The 18,803-nt window shown below is 43.8% G+C and overlaps 1 protein-coding gene across 1 annotated transcript; it reads left to right on the forward strand.

Moving 5' to 3' along the window:
- Positions 1-623: 623 nt before the first annotated feature.
- On the forward strand, positions 624-18,503 carry CAPN14 (calpain 14). Its single transcript, XM_050314604.1, has 17 exons — positions 624-646; positions 2,521-2,695; positions 3,415-3,480; positions 4,876-4,961; positions 6,238-6,312; positions 6,961-7,124; positions 7,821-7,984; positions 10,247-10,452; positions 10,989-11,025; positions 11,844-11,906; positions 13,531-13,588; positions 15,329-15,393; positions 15,847-15,915; positions 16,035-16,113; positions 17,296-17,412; positions 18,125-18,180; positions 18,468-18,503. Exons 1-17 carry the CDS (start codon positions 624-626, stop codon positions 18,492-18,494), a joined length of 1,530 nt encoding a protein of 509 aa, XP_050170561.1. The 3' UTR covers positions 18,495-18,503.
- Positions 18,504-18,803: the final 300 nt, after the last annotated feature.

Here is an 18,803-nt window from a genome sequence, read left to right on the forward strand (position 1 = left end):
TTTATGCCATGTTGCCTGAAGTAAAAGGCTATATTGTCACCTGCAAAAGAGGTAGAGGTGGGACTAAATTATTTTTTAAGTGCTTTAAGTCCTTAAAAAAAAAGTTTGATAAGTACAGTTTTGCATGTGAAATCCATTGCAAATTATTTTTCTTTTCTGAAAAGCAAAGGTTTTCAAAGAAAAATGGAAAAGTTTTTTTAATAGTGTGCCTTTATAGAGGAAAGAAAAAAACTGACACAGTGTCAGTAAAAACCAGAATGTTTTCATTGACAATTATTGCTTGCTAAATTTCTTATTTAACCAAATAATATCCAAATGAAAAGATCACGAGAGAACAATAATAATTCAATCATGGTTTGATTAAGTAAAGCACATGTCTGGATTGTCTAATTTTCTGTGTGTGATTTGTTATAATTGTAAAGACGTCAGCACAACAGCTCTGCTGCTAGGATCTTAGTGGTGTTCCTTAACTTGGCTGACAGCTCTCGCTTTTCAGCCAACTCATGTGTCCGTTTGTCTTGGCGCAGAGAACTGCTGGTTCCTGGCGGCCCTGGAAGCCCTGACGTTCCACCAGGACATCTTGGCTGCAGTTGTGCCACAAAACCAGAGCTTTGAGAGGAAATATGCTGGCATTTTCCACTTCCGGGTACAGCTGCTCCCCCAGATTGCAGGGGATTTTCATAAATCCCCTGCTATGTTTTGTGTCACACCCTGAGATGTACGTGGTTCCTCTTGGCCAGGGGCAAGTGGCCAGAGGGTATCCCGGCCTGGAGAGCAGCCCATCACCCCTCCCACAAAGCAATGCAGGCAGTGAATCAACTGCAAGTCGCTCCAAGGATACACCTCCCCTTGTCCCTTCTTTCCAGCTGTGCGCTACCTGTATTTTAAGCCAGACAAAACCCTTTCTTCAACAGTCAGCAGACCTGAGCACATCTGCTCCAATCTTCTACCCTTTTGCCCACCTCTTGATGCAACCGTGCTACCCTGCAGTTAGGAATTCCTTGCCCAGAAGTCCAGCTGTGGCTTATTTCCCTACTTATTCCTTGTACACCTGATATATGCTTTGTTTTCTCCTCTGTCTGGGTGGGGCTGAGGATTTGGCTCTGTCCCACATCCCACTGACCCACAGCAGCTTGTTCTGTGCCCACAGCTAGGCTATCTTGCCTTTCCTGTTGTTTCAAGGGGAGGTCCTTTCTAAGGGAAACATCAACTCATTCCTTTCCCCTGACAGTTCTGGCACTTCGGTGAATGGGTTGACGTGGTGGTTGATGATCTCCTGCCGGTGAACGAGGCGGGGGAGCTGGTCTTTGTTTCCTCAGTCTATAAGAATGTGTTCTGGGGAGCCCTTCTGGAGAAGGCATATGCTAAGTAAGTGACTCATTCCAAGTTATGCAAATAGTCTCTGAAATATGTTGGTTGGTGCCTACGCAGTTTGTTCATGTTTACAAATGCATTTTGTAGGCCTTGCTATATTTGGAGTGTAATAAATGGTTCTCATCTTTCTATTATTACACAGTAAAAGCTGCTATTGCAGTAGCTGTTACCAATCCAGGCCCCTGAGTTTAAACCCAAGGGTTTAGGTGTGAAAACAGACCTATTGTGGGGGTTGTACTTTGAGTGTTATCACTGTTTGCAGTGTACTGTCTATGCTGGTGCCTTCTTTGTAAATACTATAGAGGAGCTGGAGGCCACAGATAAGGACTTTCAAAGGTGAATGATTTCTGGTGCTTCCTTTGATGTATTATCAGTGTGAGAAACCTCCAAGAGTTTTCATTTTGGAGGTCTGCTGAAGCATTGTACTTTGTTTTGGTAGAAGCTCCTATTCTCAGGTCCCCCAAAGCTGACGCATGTAACAAGTCACATGCCACGGTGAGAACAGTGGCTTCTCTCTAGAGTGTTTTGTCTACAACGCTAAACTCTAGTGGTAGTATCAGGACTAAGAAGAAAGCAACAAGGCATAACTGATGGAGTTTGTTAATATTGGGCTGAAGTAATCTCTGCAGAGCAGGGAAATATCCTAGTTAACATTCAGAGAAAGATCACAGTAAAGGTGAGAAAATTCATTAAGTTTCATTTGGTGCTGGCATTAGAACAAAAAAACTGGACAAAATTGCACTGCAATGGTAAAAACAATCAGATTGGAGACTAAGCTCTCAAGACAGCATGCCTCTCAAGGTACTATATTTTAGATACAGCACACTGTCTGGTGATAAATTCAGGCAACATTTGCTAAGGCAGAATTATCAAAGATGTTGTGATAGGCATGTTCTCATTACAGAGCAGTAAGGGATGACAATGAGCGAAGAGTACCTTTCAGACTATGGCCGTCTTGGAGGCAATTTTCTAGATTCTCCTCTTCCTAAATACAGAAGATACAAAGATTCCCCTAAAATTAAATATGAGTTACAGCCTTCCTTCTGCTTTTTGCACACTTTTTTGTATGTTTTCATTGTCACACTGTCCTCAACCTGTCATCTGTGACTGTAATCCAAAGAATATATTGATGTCATTTTTTGCTAGACTTTATGGCTCCTATGAAGATCTGCAGATTGGGCAAGTTTCAGAAGCCTTGGTGGATTTTACAGGAGGTGTTAACACAAGGATCAAGCTTGCAGAAGCTCCTCCTGATCTGTGGGATATCCTGACAAGAGCCACCTACAGCAGATCTCTCATGGGCTGTCAAACACACCTAGGGGTGAGACTCGGAGTGACGTCAAATGGCTTTACAGCTAAAAGCCTTTCCAGACCTGTTTAATGCTGCTCAGCTAGTTATTGTGACCCAAAAAGTATCAAAGCTGCCACATGTGACTTTCTGTAGAAGTCACATTCTTAATATTAAACTTTGTACATGGCTTGATTCCCTGCTGCTCTAAAATCCCTGTTGTTATATTCAGAAATATCTATCACAGAACCTCTATTTAAACGAGGTCCTACAGTATTTTCCTTTTTTTGCTAAATAAATTTTCCATTTTTACAGACTGTGCAATGAGGCACAGACACACATGGAATGAACTTACAGCTAAGGCAGAAGAGGTGTGTAGTTTAGAACATAAGTTCAAATGTTGGCTTCCAAGCCTTATGCTAACACTTCAGCTATTGAGAAACTCTAATATTCTGAAAATCAAAACCTAACCTCCTGGACTTTTTGAAAGTGAGATGGTCTCTAGCCAAAGATCCGCAATTTAGGAAAGGACCTTCCCAATCAACCTTTCAATTCCAAGCATACTGCGAAATATGGCTGTTAAGAGCTTCAATTTATTTATTCATTTAATTTTCAGTTCAAACCATTCTCCATTTGCTTTAGGAGTCATTGCTGACACAGGTACAGGTCTCTGGTATTGGTATGAGTCTGTCATGTAAGTATAGGTAGAATAAAAGATTTATTTTCCTTCTCTTTCTCTTCCTTGTATACAGACAACAAAGGTCCTGAAGAATGGACTTGTTGCTGGCCATGCCTACACAGTAACTGGTATTAGAAAGGTAAGGCTAGCCCTAATGTCCTGGGTACAGGTTTATTTGGATATCAGCAATTTTTATTGCAGTCATAGGTTCAACCATTAATCAGAGCAACTATGGTATCTCCTCCCCAATGCTCTTTTCTAAGGCTAAAAGAGACTGTGTGCTTTGTTAAGATTCCCTTTTGAGAGTGTCCATTTTAATATCAAGGTCTTAATGTAAAGGACAATGGTTATGGTTCAATATATCTCTAAGGGTGGGAATGATTCATAGGGCTCTGCTGAGACCATCACCTACAAATGCATCTTAGCTGCTTTAGATGAAAGGACTGGACTTTGGGGCTGCTGGGAGGATGTGCTGAAACTTGGGATGTGCTTTTTACTTGGAATAAAAAGCCTTCCTCTGAAGCCAAAGGAGAGGCCATAGAGAAGTAAAGATACAAGGGCCGAAATATGAAAGACTGCAAATGGAAATGTGAGTCAGTGGTGGATTAAGGGAACCAAACTTGGTCCCTGTGCAGAGAGTGCAGGTGGACCCCACTGATCTGCAGAAGTATCACTGAGAGTCCCCCAAAGATATTTGTCTAGAGGTAAAGGACAGTGAAATAATAGCTCCCAAAGACTGGGAGAAAACTCAAGCTTTCTCGTCCTGGGTTAGTGAATGACTATCTTGTCCAGCTTCAAAAGCAGGTTGATAAGGATGACAAAGGACTATGTGGGGCTTTGGACATGTTGGTGAAAGTATGTTCAGTACCTCTAGCAAGAGATGCTAGGAAAGTTGGAAGAAATACTGTGAGCTGGGTGATGTACATCTGTGTCTCCCACAGGGGGAGCAGGAAGGTTTTAGGTATGGAGCTTATTAGTGACATGTCTGCCATTCTGGTTCCTCTGTGGGATGAAGAGCCAGGCAGCATTAAGGGACTGACCAAGCATCTGGAACCAATGTGAAGGCAGCTGTTCTGCTGTGTTCTGCCAACAAAATCCTTAGTTGGCCTGGCTCTCTCTCCTCCAACCATGGCATCCCAGTTCGGGAGGCACTGACCTATGTGGTCACCCACAGGGGATTGCACTGTGCTGTGTGCCGTTGCACTGTGGTAGGACTTGGCTTTCACAGTAGTACAGTCTTGCCCCCACATGAGTATAAAATGAGCAGATGTTGTAAAGGAAGAAGAATTTACAGTCAAACCTCTGCATTAGGAATCTGTGATGTCTCTGGTAACACTTTAAAATGTAAGATGAAGCATCTTAATCTCTTTGTTGCTGGCATTCTGAGTTGCATATTCATAGATGTTTATCATCATGCTTGCTGGCATCTATGAAAACAAACAGAATAATTGTTAATATCTGACACAGAACAATGACTTAAACCAGATGAGAACTGCTGAGACCTTCGTAAGCAGAATGTTACTGTTTTCTGCAGGTTACCTGTCAAAATGGACCAGAAAACCTAGTGAGACTGAGAAATCCATGGGGAAAAATTGAATGGAAAGGAGACTGGAGTGACAGGTGAGTTTAAAAAAGGAAAGGTATGTTGCTGAGGGGGAGTAAAAGTTTATTGGAGGAAAGATGCTGCCATCTTCAGGCATGAATTAATGCTGAGGGCAGCGTTCAGATAACTAAGTTCCTGCAAAGACCTTCTGGTGTCAAAACTTGATAGATTTGTGTGTCTCCAACAAATAGTACTTACGTAGTTGGGCTCACTTCACCCACGCAGCTTCAACAAGATCAGTTCTTGTTTTCCATTCACTGAATACCAGAGGAAACATAATATGAACATCAGACACTGACCACATTGCTGTGATCTGGATAGCATGCAAAGTGACAGATAGCTGAGCAGGAGGCTCTAAACAAACAGCATGTCTCAGGACACACAGTCCTTTATCACGGGAGGGCCTGTGCAAAGTCCTCCACAGGCTACAAAGTGCTGGAGTTCTGGGTGGCTTCAAAGGAGTCCTCTCTTCTGGCTGTTTGGGGAATACAGTTGGGTATGAGATCAAAAGAAGCAACCAGTGAGGCAAATAGGCCCTATATTTGCAGCTACCTTTTTTTTTTTTTTTTTTTAATTGGGATCCAGGAAAGACAGTGGTCTAGAATGCAAACCACTGGCAACCGTAAACTTGTGTCCAGTTCCTCTTTGAAGTGGAGAATGTTTCTTTCCTCCAAGCTTCACTTTGTTCCCTGTGCAAGCTCTCTTTGATGAGGCTTATGGGGGTAGAAAGGAGAGAAGAGTACAGAGGTTACTGGGAATGTGAGTGACTTTCACCTTGTCTGCTGAGCTGTAACTTCTCTGATGCGTGTCTGTCACATAATGACAACACACCAGCTGTTCCTGTTGAAGAGCATAATGAGCAACATACTGTAGGCCTGCCTTTGAAACGACTCCCAGCTGCCTCTTGTGCTGTCCTAGTCATTCGTTCATTATGCCAAACACTCATCCTATTATGTCCCCTTTGACAGAAAATTAACCAACAAAGCAGGTCTAAATTTTTATATTTTAAGTATTTGGAAGCTGCATCTTCAAGTGAGTGGACTAGCTGATGGAAACGAAGCGTTTCTGGCTTCTGCTGCAGAAAACTGGAGCCATTTAGCTACATCTCATGGGACTCAGAGTGGTCATGGAGAGTCTCATATGGCTGAAGGCATAGGAGCCTCTCTTTAGTGGGAGATACACATGGTGATATGTGGGGACAGGTATTTGGCTTCTTTTTGTAGAGGAGAGCTATGTAATCTGCCTTGAATTTGAGGCCACATTTGGTTAGTCATCTCATGTTATTCCCTTTAGCTCTTACAAGTGGGAGCTGCTGAGCCCAAAGGAGAAGATTTTGCTGAGGAAAAAGAAGGAGGATGGAGAATTCTGGTAATGCCACAGTCTTGCCTCTCTCTCTCTGCCAGTAGCTCTGGGGCTGCACCTGGAGATGAAGCAGCACCGTGGCACTTAGGCTGAGGCAGAGGTGATCTGCTTCACACGAGCCCATGCTCGCTCTCTGCTCCCCTCTGCCTGATGACATGAGAAGCAGTAGCTGTGCTGACACGGATGCACGGTTCTTCAGTGGCAGGAGCAAAGGAGAAGCAGGACATTGCCGGGTCTCCTGGGGTTGCTGGAGAAAAAGGACAACTTTCAGGAGCTGTTTTCCTGCCTTTTATTTTTAACATAGCTCTGGGAAGCTCTCGCCTGCTGTTTGTCCGTGGTTTCTCTATAGCTTCTGCCACGAGGTGGCAATGTTGCCGCCCCTGTAATTTCACTGCATTCTCTTTGATGGCAATATTATTTTATTCTCTGAGCTGCTATTCTCTGCTGAAGTTTTAGTCGTGCATTTGCTACTTCTAGATGCTGCTGTTGGAGCAGACGCTCTCTTCTTTACTGCCTAATAAAATATGAGCATTACCATATGTAACGCAGAATGGTGCGGCTTCGAAGTTCCCTGCTCCCTTCCCTTTTCTTTTTATGAGCCATATGGACTAAACTAAACTGCTGACAAGATGTCTCTTGGCACTCTTTTCCCAGGATGTCTCTGCGAGATTTTAGGATTCATTTTGTAGATCTGATGATCTGTAAACTAACTCCAGACCTGATGAGCCAGGAAGATGGGAAAAAGTGGATGTATTCCCTGAAGAGTGGGAGATGGGTTAAAGGAAGTACAGCAGGAGGAAGTCTGGGATTCTGTAATGGTGAGGGGTGCTCTCTTGGATGACTCTGACTTTTGGATGCTCTGCTGACTCAGTTACCAGCACCTTACACTTCTTAGCCTAAAATTGACAACAGAAATATGTGCTTCCTGCTTAAGCCTCCACACCAACATCAAAAATAAGCAGCTGAAGGACTTTGACTGGCTTCTGGTATCACAGAAAATGCATCACTTGCAAACATAGGGCAGTGGGTTGATTATAGCATGAAATGAGCTGCAGAATCACAGGATCAATTGCCAACACTGTTCTGCTTTAGGGCATTAAACTTGTCTATTAAAATTTGCATCCTCAGCACCTCCAGGGAGTGGTATTTTAAGTAAAGTGAATGGGAAATGCAGAAGCTCAGCTCTTCTGGAAGCAGAGCGGGTGGGGTCTGAAGTCAGCTAGCCCATATACCAGAGGTGATAGAGCAACGGTGATACATTTATAAACAAAATGAGCTCTTAGTTGCATGTAAGCGGAAATATAGTTCCTTGTTCCTGGATCTTTCTACTGTTTTAGATAATAGTTAGTTAGAGGGACTGCAAAACTTGTGACCTGCACCCTAAAATTCCTGTGGCGTCTGGAGGCATGGACGACCTGTGACCTATTCAGTCCAATGCCAGGCATCATATGGGAAAATGGCAGTCAATTTTGTGAGGGAAAATGACATCAAAATTCTTTTCTTGTTTTACTCAGGCAACTTTTGGATGAACCCTCAGTACTGGCTGAATGTTTTACCAGTTGAAGACGGTAAGAAAAGCCTGAATTCATGCAGTGTGGTTATATCCCTGATGCAGAAACACAGCAGCAAACACCGGAACCGAGCTCCTCACCTTTTCATTGGATTTTCACTCTACAAGGTGTGAATTGCTTTGCTTTTCTTGCTTTCACCACATAGGAAAACTTCCAGCCCCTGTAAATTGTAGCTCTTTGCAGACCAAGAGTGTTGTTGTGCCCAGGGTGATCTGTGCTCTTTCCTTCTGCCTGTGCCCACTCTCCTCACACGTCACAGCACAGCTCTGTGTCCCACTTGCTGCCTCTCCAGCATGCTGCATGTCACCCTGCAGAGCAGAGAGAAGTGCCTTTTGCTTCAAAGTACATTGGGCTTTATTTTCCTTTCTCTGAGACTATGTGCAACAGCTGGGAGAGGGTGCCAGGAGTGCCCTTACTTTGAGGGAGGAAGAGCTCTGCCCTCAGGTTGTTTCCAACCATGGTAAATTGTGCTTGAGAAGTGTTCCTAGTATGAGGTAGCAGCTGTCTGTGTGTGCATACTGCTAGTTCCCTGTGTATCCGGATATAAGTGGATATCCCCTCAGTTCTCTGCTTACCCTAGTGCCTTGAGAGCCACTCTCCTCCCTTGAACAGAGCCACAGCTCTTGGTGCTGCTGTGAGTTTGCACAGCTGCGGTGAGGTGACTGTGGGAAAGGGTTTTCAGGTGGATGGCCTGAGGTTTCTGGAGGCAAAGGCCCCAGATGGATACATGTAGCTGCTCTGCTTCCCAGGCATGACAGGGCTATGCTGTGTGAGCTCCCTGTCTGACAGTTGCTCTGTTTCTTTTCTTCCTCCAGGTGGATGTACAGGTGAGTCCCTTGTCACCACTGCTGACTGTTTGCTGGGGCACCTGGGCTGGTGCAGCTCTTAAGACAACACTGAAAGTTGTGTTTGCCTTTGTTCCTTGGCTGACAGTGAGTATTTGAGTTCAGTGAGGCACCACAGCAAGGCACTATTAATGCAGAGCTATCCATCCACTGACTCTTGTGAAAAGCTGTCATATCAGGAGGGCTCAGGGGCCTTAAAGGGGCCATTAGTTGTTCAGCTTCTGTAATGGGTTCTTCAAAGGTATTAAGAGTGGTATCAGTGTTAACAGAAAGGTTTAGCTCCTCTTGTCTTCTAAGGGCTTATCTTGCACTCTGTTACTGCTCAGAACACATCTTAAATGAAAATATGGGCTGGCAAAGAACTAGTTGAGGTGTATGGTTAGGGCAGCACGATTGTGTTCCTAGTTACTGTGTTTCCAGCACGGTAACTGCAAGGTAAGATCCCACTCTTTCCTGACTTAAACATTTTGTGCACTATCAAGGTTACAAGTAAGGTAAACTTGCTGGCAGAGGGGGTCTGGGTGCTGCCCACTCCTCTGTCACACCTGAGTGGGAATGGTGGCAGCCAGGACTTTAATTTCAGGTTTGTAGTGGTTGCCAAGATCAATACAGAGAGATGGCAAGCCGAGAGCATCTAAGGTATTGGAACTACTGTCAACGAAGTATTGACTGGAATATAAAAATTTTGAATTTAACATAAGGGGCATGAGGAGGAGTAACCCTGAACCCTTCAGAAGAAAGATTGCTCTATTAGTAAGAAAAATACTGGCAAAGGAAGAGGCATAGCACCTTCCCATGAGGCTGCAGAGTAAAATGACTAAATGTTTTGAGGAACAGCCAAGATCAGAAGGTGACAGTGGCTCTAGCTAGCAGGATTATTTATTTTGCTTGTGTACTGGGCACTCAGTGGCATTAAAAATTAGCTCTGTGTTGCCTGGATCAACACTTTATCCATCCTCTTGTTGCTGAAAAGTGCCTGTAGAGCAAAGAGTGTCAGGCAGATCAAGAACTCTTGCATTAAGTCAGGGCTAGGGCTTGGGTTGTGCCTGCAGTACATTCAGATCACAGGTACTCCAAAATCCTCTGCTACCAGATCCCTAGCACGAAGGACAAAGGATAGGATGGGTGTTCTGGCTAGTGAAGAGCAGTGTCTAGAGCAATTCCTCCCTGCAGTTATTTTTGCCAGTATGGAAAAGACTTTCAGAGTAGCCACTTTGACAGGAACAGCTTCTCCTCTCCAGTCCTCACTGCTGTTCCGTACCAGTACTCTTATATGGTTGATAAGTCGCAGGAAGCCCAGTTCTTTGTCATATTAGTATTGGGCATGGATGCTGCATAAGTAAGAACCACCATGTCATGGGAGGAGACTGAATCCTTTGGGCTCTGTTACCTGCCTGTGCTGCAAAACAACCTGAGGGGTGAGGGCAGGCTGTCTATGCCGTGCCTGTGAATCCTCCACATGCTTTCTGTGCATTTGTTCAGCTGGTGCAGAACACATTTCCCATATCTTTCTTCCCTGAACAGTACCAGGAAAGCAACAGAAAACTGCCCCCAGCTTTCTTCACCCGACATCAGCCTGTGAACAAACACCAGGTTTTCCTTGATGAGCGGGAAGTGACTCATGACTTCCATCTGGAGCCTTGTGTCTATGTGATTGTCCCATCCACCCTGGAGCCTCAGCAAGAGTCCGAATTCATCCTCCGGGTCTTCTCCAGAAAACATGTTCTTCGGTGAGATGCTGCTGCCCCTCTGCCAGCACCGAATTCTCTGGGATAGTCTGGTCTTTTCAGTCTAATGAGAGCAGCATAGAGAATTTACTCTGCAAAAAGCAGCACAATCTCTTTTAGAGAAGCTGGTTGTGGGTTTCTCCCACCTTAGGGTTCTCAGTGGCTGAAGCACTGCTTTTGGCCTTATCCTTTTGAGAAGTGTTGAGCTAGGCCCACAAAATTCTTGCAGCATGGCCACGTTTGAGACTGTGAGAAGGACAAGAGCTTTCAGTGCACCATTAATTTGCCAGGAGACCCTTCTGGCAATGCTAGGACAGTTGCTTGTGCATAACAGTGTTTTGAATACTTAAAATGCTGGCAGCCCTTGAAAGTTGTATGGACACGAGGCCTTCCCTTACTGCAGCTGTCACACCAGAGAATAAAACAACTCACAACAGCAGGTTGGGGCCCCATCTGGGATTGAGGAATGCCACCTGTGGTGAGACAAACATGTAACTCTGAGATACCCTCTTAACATGTCTGCTTTTTTGCATCTGCAGGGAAATGGGTGGGAACACGAGTTTCACCCTCTCTAAGGTGAGTGGGTGTGAGAGGAGTGGGAGGTCTGTGGTTCAGTCTTCAGCTCTGAATGTTGGGTTTTTACTCTGCTGTAGGACAGGCTGAGTGAGAATGTCAAGGCTTGTGTTTCAGCACTTTTGAAAGTATGGCTTGGGTTTACAGCCATGGGCCATGCAGACGGATGCAGTCAAATGTGGAGGGCAGGCTGGACACCTTAGCTGGTAGCCTTGTTGCAAACATCTTTTAGTGACACCATCTTACTGGCTCTGCAGTCTTTCCTGTTCATGGCTTTTTGGAGACCCATGGCCCATTCTTGCACTTGTCCCTGTCTCTTTCATGCCTTGAGAGTTTAGAAGACATCATGGGACCTGAGCAGTACTATTTCCATGCAGCTGCCTATAGGTTATTCTCAAAATAGCTGAGTTCAGTGGCAGTGCATGCATGTCTGCATCTTGTGCCAGGGGGTTTATAGCATAGTCTGTTCCCCTGGCTTAAAAATGCCTTTCCTGCTTTCATCTCCTCTGCTGTGCTGTATATAGAAAGACAGAGGCCCTTCTCTGTCTTCTTGGAAAAGAGCGAGCCACATCCTTTGTTGTTGAACAGCTTGGGGCAGGGTGGGGGGGATGCTTCTCCCTGCTGAGTGTTATCTGAGTGGGTCTGGGGAGCTATCTTAGCAGTGGGCTGTGTCAGTGATGTAGCACTGATTGCAGTGGTGGGGAGAAAGTGGAAGGGCAGGGGATGGAGTGCAGTTCTGGGAAATCATCTTTAATAACTTAGATGACAATATTTTTCTTCTGCAAGTTAATGATTAATATTTTTTTTTAAATACCTTAAAGGAAATTGTTGATAGATATGAAGGAAAGATTTGGGAGGATTTCTTCACAAAGCATTTTGAACAGGTAGGTGCTTGCATGAGCTGCCAGAGTTTACTCTGGCAGAGCTATTGTGTAGCTCTGTGAAAGTAAAAGCATGTGGATGCTTAATGGAGATCTGGATGTGGAAGTGTGGGGAACAGAGAGGGGCCACAGAGAGCACAGTGGGCTGTGTGTACAGTGATGACTCCATGCAGCAAATTTGACTGTGAAGCTTAGCAATATGATAATGTTAGAGATAGGCAGACTTCTCCATACAACAGGCTGTGAGTGCCTGGAACTTAATGCCACAGGATATTGTGGATGTGACAGTATCAAGAGGCATTAGCAAACTGATGGGCAGAAAGTCCATAAACAGATACTAAAGGACTGGGCATGGATGTAAACTCTAAGATCCCTTTTCCAACAGGTGTGGGTACCAGGGAAACAGCAGAATGGACTGCAGAAGCTGACCAGGCTCATATGCTCTCCCTAAACATTAATTCCTATTGCTTGCATTGGGGTGGGCTGTGTGAATCCATCCATTTAGGGTGTTCTTACATTCACTGGGGAAAGTTACCTATTAGAGAACATCCCCTGAAACACTGACACTTGTCTCATACATATTTCATCACAAGTTGGATGGCAACTAACTTGCTCTGAGAGGTGAAGTAGATATCAAGTGTCCCATCATCTCCCTTTTTCCCTAATTTTCCTAGTGAAATATGATCTTTAGTGTAAAAGATTCTTTTTAAGGATCTCTCTGGCCTTATTTGAGATGGCACTGACCATCAGGGATACCACTAACTATGGTGAGAGATGCAAGAGTTTCACCTTTCAGAAAAGGTCACTCCTTTTATTTAGCATCATACCCTATATCTGGCAAACACAATTTTACAAAAACAATTTTGCACTTTCAGTAGGAATATTTTGAAGGAAGCTGTTAGTAAAAGCAAGCAATGCTTTGACTTTATGCCACTGGTTTAAAATTTCGGTTTTGAGAATGGTGTGGCTTTCAGATGTGCTAGAAATTGCCACATACTGTGAGATGTCAGCCCTTTGCTGTCAGGAGGTCCAAGGATGCACAGACGCAGGCAGTACTGCCATTTCTGAAGGCATTACCCTGGCATGTCTCAATGATTTGAAAATAGCCTTTTATTTTTGAAGAGTGACATTTAAAAAAGCCCTCCAAACAAATGATTGTCACAGCTTCTAAAAAACCTGTAAACTTTAATATGACAAGGATGAGGGGAGTCTTTCCTTTGAAAAGTATGGGGAGAAGTATTCCAAAGTTTCCATCTTTTTTATCTGTAAGTGATAAAAGGGAAATATTTGAAGCAGGTCTCTTGATAGGGTGCTTGATGGGACAGATGGCACCAAGGCCAAAAGGTTAACAGTCTGGATCCTCACTCGGTGTAAATTTGCACTGCTGCATTGATCGGTGTGGAGCCCTGAGAACTTCTCCCAGAGCAGACTGCAGCTCTCGCAGGCTGAGAATCTTGTCATATTCAAAGGGAGCCTTTTCTATTGATTTTCACAGCGGCTGGAGTGGGGCCAGAAAAGCAAAGAATGAAGATGGGACATGCTGGGAAAACAAAAGTAGGAGAAAAGTGATTTAGCACTTTAAAAAAAAAAAAAAAGTAAAGTATTAAAATTCTCTTCTATATCACAGAATCCTGAAATAAATGCTGTTCACCTCCAGAAGATGTTGAATAATATATCTTGGAGAAGTAAGTACTGAAAAACAATGTTTCTGTAAAACAAGCCCTCTCAGAGAAAAGCCTCAGCTCCGTATATCTATTACTTGCATTCTGGGAAGAGAAACTGGCTTGAATCTGATTGAACTGATTCTTCAGATGCCATGTTAGATTTCCAGAGCAAAAGGATTTGCTGGGGTATGAATCAACATGGCAGAAATTTTACAAGTGAGGCTAATCTAGTTTGAATTCCAGCAACTGGAAGAATGGGGGAGAACAACTGTGGATGCAGACTCTTAGTTTGACCTCCAAACCTGGCTTGACCTCAGCCTTGATTCTGAAATCTCATCCCACCCTGTGCCACTGCCAGTCTTGGCAGCACCACTACTCAAAGGTGTGGAAAGCCTGGTCTGCAGGCATTTATGTGGTGGAAGAGGGCCTTGTCTTTGCCTTCATGTGCCTGGTTCATGCCTGCTATTCCTATTTACTCTTCCCTGCTATGCATGCATAGGGCTGTTCCTTGCTCTGTGTGTGTGTGGGAGACAGGATGAGGTGCAGGTGGCCTGTGTAACCTCTGCTTGTGAGACCCAGGTGAGCCCCGAGCTTGCCCCTCTGATGAAGACTGTGACATCCACTGTGCCAGGGGCAGCCCAGGGCACTCCACAACCTCATAATTTGGTCTCTAGTTATAAATAACACCACCTAGACAACAGCAAGGTATTACAGTGGCTATTTTCTCTGATCAATGACAATGAAATTACAGATATAATGTTGAATCCAGATTTCCTCTGCAGTTTCTTCACTGCTAACAACCAATGTGCAACATAGAAAATACTCCATCCAGCCATTACAGGCGACAAAGAATACAATCAAAAGCCTGATGTGATATCTTTTTTACTTAAGCTGAATTTGCTCTTTTCTACAAAGGTAGACAAGGATAGCTCTTCAGTGTTATTGCAGTGACCCACCAGGCATTGGCTTATCTGTGAGGGGACTATATGGAACAGGGAATCTTTATTTTTCATGAGTGATCGATTTTAAGACAGTGATTTAAAAAACTTTACAGTACTTTGATTCATATTTACTAAACAGGGCTATTACAAGATTAAAATTATTAAAGCATCTTGACTTTCTGCAGAGAAGAGATTGGTGAGTTATGATTCTGTTCCTTACTCAGTGTGAGGCTACAGACCATCTATAATCATGATTTGCAGTGAGATTGGAGCCTATTTTTGTTACTCTTCATGTAACTTATGTATGAACCAGGAATGCTAAGCTTTGATGCAGCATCATGTTTCCAGCAATGCCTGTACTTTTAATTATATTAACAGAGCTGGCACTGTGTCTGTGGAAGAGAAGGAGAGAGAGATGCTTAGTACAAGAGTTTCAATTAATCTGCAATGCTGTTCCCCAAAGCTCTTCAGGTCAAGTGACTTTGCTCAAGGTCATGCAGTAAATTCTGTTTGGGATTAGAGCTTTGGATGTCCTTTTCCTTCCATTTTCTCTAATAGCTGGAGATAGTGCACCATATTTCATTCTGTATTACATGCCTGCAGGGAGCTCATATTGGATTTTCTGAGACTAGTAGAATCCATCCTGTTGCCTCATATTTTTATCATCATAAATGATACTTCTTCTCAAGTGGGTGTAAAGTTTCACAAAGGCTTGGGAACTTGAACCCTCTCAAGTGAGGGGGAATTTTGTGAGAGTCCATTTTTCTGAGAGATATTCAGTGACTCCTTAAAACAAATTTTTTTTTCCCCCTCTTCCCAGACTTCCAGAATTTTCACCTGAATTTCAGCCTGGATTCCTGCCAGGGTATCTTGGCACTCCTGGATGTATCCTTCTCATGAGTGATACCTCTGACTCACATAATACTCTATTGGAGCATTATTTCATAGGGCAGACTGGGTGTTACTGTGATTTCTTTACCACCAGGACATGGCCCTGCTTATTGAACTTCTCACCCTCCATAATAGCAGTTCAGCTGTGACAGAATGGAGTTGGTTTGGGAAAGGGTTGATTCCTGCTGCTTCTGAAAGCAGCAGTCAGGTTTCCATTGACTTTGGTGGGAGGAGGATCAAGCCTATAGATAGGCATGTGGGCTAAGAAATCATTATCCTCATATTATAATTGTGTGAATGTTAGAGTGACTATAATTTTTTGGTTTGTTTGTTTTTTTTGTGGGTTTTGTTTGGTTTTTTATGGTTTTGTTTGTTTGTTTTTTAATATGTAATGGGTGCTACCTAAAGTTTAATTGAGATGTTTTGACTTTAATTCTCCCCACTAAGCTGAATGCCACTGGCACACTGAGTATCCAGGAATTCAGAGTCCTGTGGAAAAGGCTGCTTTTCTATTTGGTATAACAATAATTTCTGTGTTCCCTTGCAACATCTCCCTGCTCACAATCCCTTTGGTGTCATCTGTTGTTTTTTTTGGGTGGCTTGTTATGTTTAAAAGTACTCCCTTCACCCTCCAGGAAGTTTTCCAGAAAAGAGACACAAACAGATCAGGAAAGCTTGACCTCGTGGAACTGCATGCAGCTGTACAGGAGACAGGTGAGCCCATATTGCATTTTGACAAGTCTCATCCTCTTCCTCACAAAAGTGGAAAAAGCCTAGGGCTGGGGAACATCTTGATAATTGTAGGTAGAGCCTGGGAGAAGTGGAAAACATCATGGGCTACATGATCTTGGCATCTCTTCTTTCTTCTTTAGCTGGATAAACGCATCTGAAAATTATTTTGACGTGGGATGGGCTACTCAATCTTTGCCCCATTGTGGTCTCTTGCTGGTAGTTGCCTGAAACAGAAGTGTCTGCTTATTTTAGACACAGTTTTTAAATCCCTTCCTCTTCGTTGCTAATTGAATTTTAAAAGACTACGTGGGGTTGTGTGGATGCGTGCAAGAGGCCAGATCTAGGTCATGTTAAATTGCTACCTCCGCTGAAGACGGCAGCTCAGGTACCAAACCTGGAAATGCGGGACTTGCACAGAGGCACTACTGGTGCCACACTTCACTAATGCAATGTCTGAAGCTTGACCTAGAAATGGAGTATGATACATATGGGTCCAAGTGCTGGACCAAGCTCTGTTACTGTTACTGGGCATTGTGTGGGGGCTGTTGCTCAGTCTTGTAGCTTCCTTTGCATGTTTACAGCTTAAATATCATTCCTCTTTTTGCTGCATGTTCACCCAGTTCATCTGAGTCATTGAAAGCACAGCGAGAAACCCAGGCAGACCTCTGCTAAAGCAAACTAAAATCCCAGGCCATGAATAGAAAATGCTTTTATTCCTTGCAAATGCTGCTGTTGCTGCTTGACATTGGAACTGATGCTTTCTGTATGAGCTTCCTCTGGATTTTCATTTCTTTTCCTACTCTCTTGGGGACTCTTGCTCTTAAACCCAGCTGCTGCTATCACCCTCATATCCCATGAGCAAAGGAGGGCCATGTGTATTTTATTGCAACTCTGGCAGGACTGTGATTATAGGGGATAAGATCTGAACCCTTTTAAATTTGGGGGAGGTATCTTCATGTAGTGGTCTCATTTGGGCTGGCTAATGTTTGAGATTATCTTAGAGGAGGCTGGAGGAACCAAGCTGTTGGAGAAGGGCTGAAGACCACTCAGTTGTGCTCTGTGTGTGCCCACTGCTGGTCACATTCAGCTGTGTACAGCTGGGAGTTGCCATCTCATTCTGTTTTCCTTTTTTTTTTTTTTTTTTTCCTTTTCCATTTTATGAAGGCATTTCACTCAGCAATGAAGTCTGTAATTTGATGGCAATCAGATATGGTGACCCTGACTTACAGATCAGCTTTGAGAGCTTTGTTTGCTTCATGCTTCGAGTGGAGATCATGGGAGGTAAGGCTGGTGCTACGTGCCTGGCCAGGCAAGCTGAGCTGCCAGCTAAGCCCTGACCCCTCTGACGCTGCTCCAGCTGGCAGTGGCAAGGTCAAAATTAGTAGGACTGGATTTCTGAATAAACCAAAAATAATCAATTTAAAGAAAGGGACAGATATAGAGGAAATCAAGTTTTCTCTCTTTACTTTTCCACCAGTTACTTTTTAGAGACATCCAGGCTGTACATATCAGAGTGATGTAGCTCCCTGCAGGTTTGCACCAACCTTCTGTAGGAGGAGGTAGGCAAATTATAGATGAAGACTACTCATTTTCCATGAAGAAGACAGCCTTGAAATATACCCTTTTCAGGAAGAAGAGAGCCTTGAAATATATCTTTGATGGACTGCAGTTGTGATGATGAGACAGCTCACAGATATTCAGCCTGTGAGCTCATGCTGTAGACATTTTGCACATCCCAAAATTGTAGTGGGTGATGTTGGGACCCCCTGTATTTTGAGGTTTCACAGATGGGTGGGCAGTAATGTGCCTGACTTTATTCAGCTGCTCCCAGTGCTCCAGCCTTCAGGGATATTCCAGTGACAGAACAGAGAAGCTCACATGCACTTGTGAACAGCCTACATATTCTTCCTTTGAGTTTTTTCTTGAGACAGTGTCTTGGCTGATGGTGATCTCCTGGCTAGCAAGTTAATGCTCCTCATTTGTTCTTTTGCAGAGGCATTTCGCAACTTAACACAGGATGGCAAAGGGATATATCTCCGGGAATCTGAGGTAAAGCTCATTCATTGGCTGTCAAATGCAGGCTTCTTTGTTGCACATGGCACTGCATGCTTTGTTGTGCCGCATTAAAAAAGATATCTTTAACTGACTTTCTAACCTATGGTGTAGGTTAGAAACAACAAGGAGCTTCAGGCTTCTAGTCTTCTGCATTGTTATGGCTTCTTCTCCTTCTGGAAACAAAAAATCTCCAGTGCCCCACAGTCCAGTCCAGGTGTGAATATGGCAGAGCTCTCAGAGGGATGGGTTATTTCAAACGCACTTTCCACATTATTTTACAGTGGATGATGATGACACTTTATTCCTGAAGCAGTGCTGTAGAGGACAGGACAACCAGACCCACACCAGGATAAGGAAGTGTGTCTTGTTTCAACTTTCTGCGCACACTGGACTCTCTGGGTTCAGCCCTTTGACTTACTTTATATGAAAAGCCTTCCCCTCAAACAGACTTGACCTAATAACCACAGACTTGGTGAACTGAAGTTTTACTACTTAATGGATTTATTCTGAGTCCTATTTCACTTCAGACAACCCTTCTGAGAAGAGACTGCTGGATGCCAACCACTATGAGTGCACAGTGTCACACCGCAGAGCACGGTGGCTGAGTTGTTGGGGTC

Source organism: Myiozetetes cayanensis, unplaced genomic scaffold (genome assembly GCF_022539395.1).
Source record: "Myiozetetes cayanensis isolate MyiCay16 unplaced genomic scaffold, myiCay2020 scf2-11, whole genome shotgun sequence".
In the NCBI taxonomy this organism is placed as follows: Eukaryota; Metazoa; Chordata; class Aves; order Passeriformes; family Tyrannidae; genus Myiozetetes; species Myiozetetes cayanensis.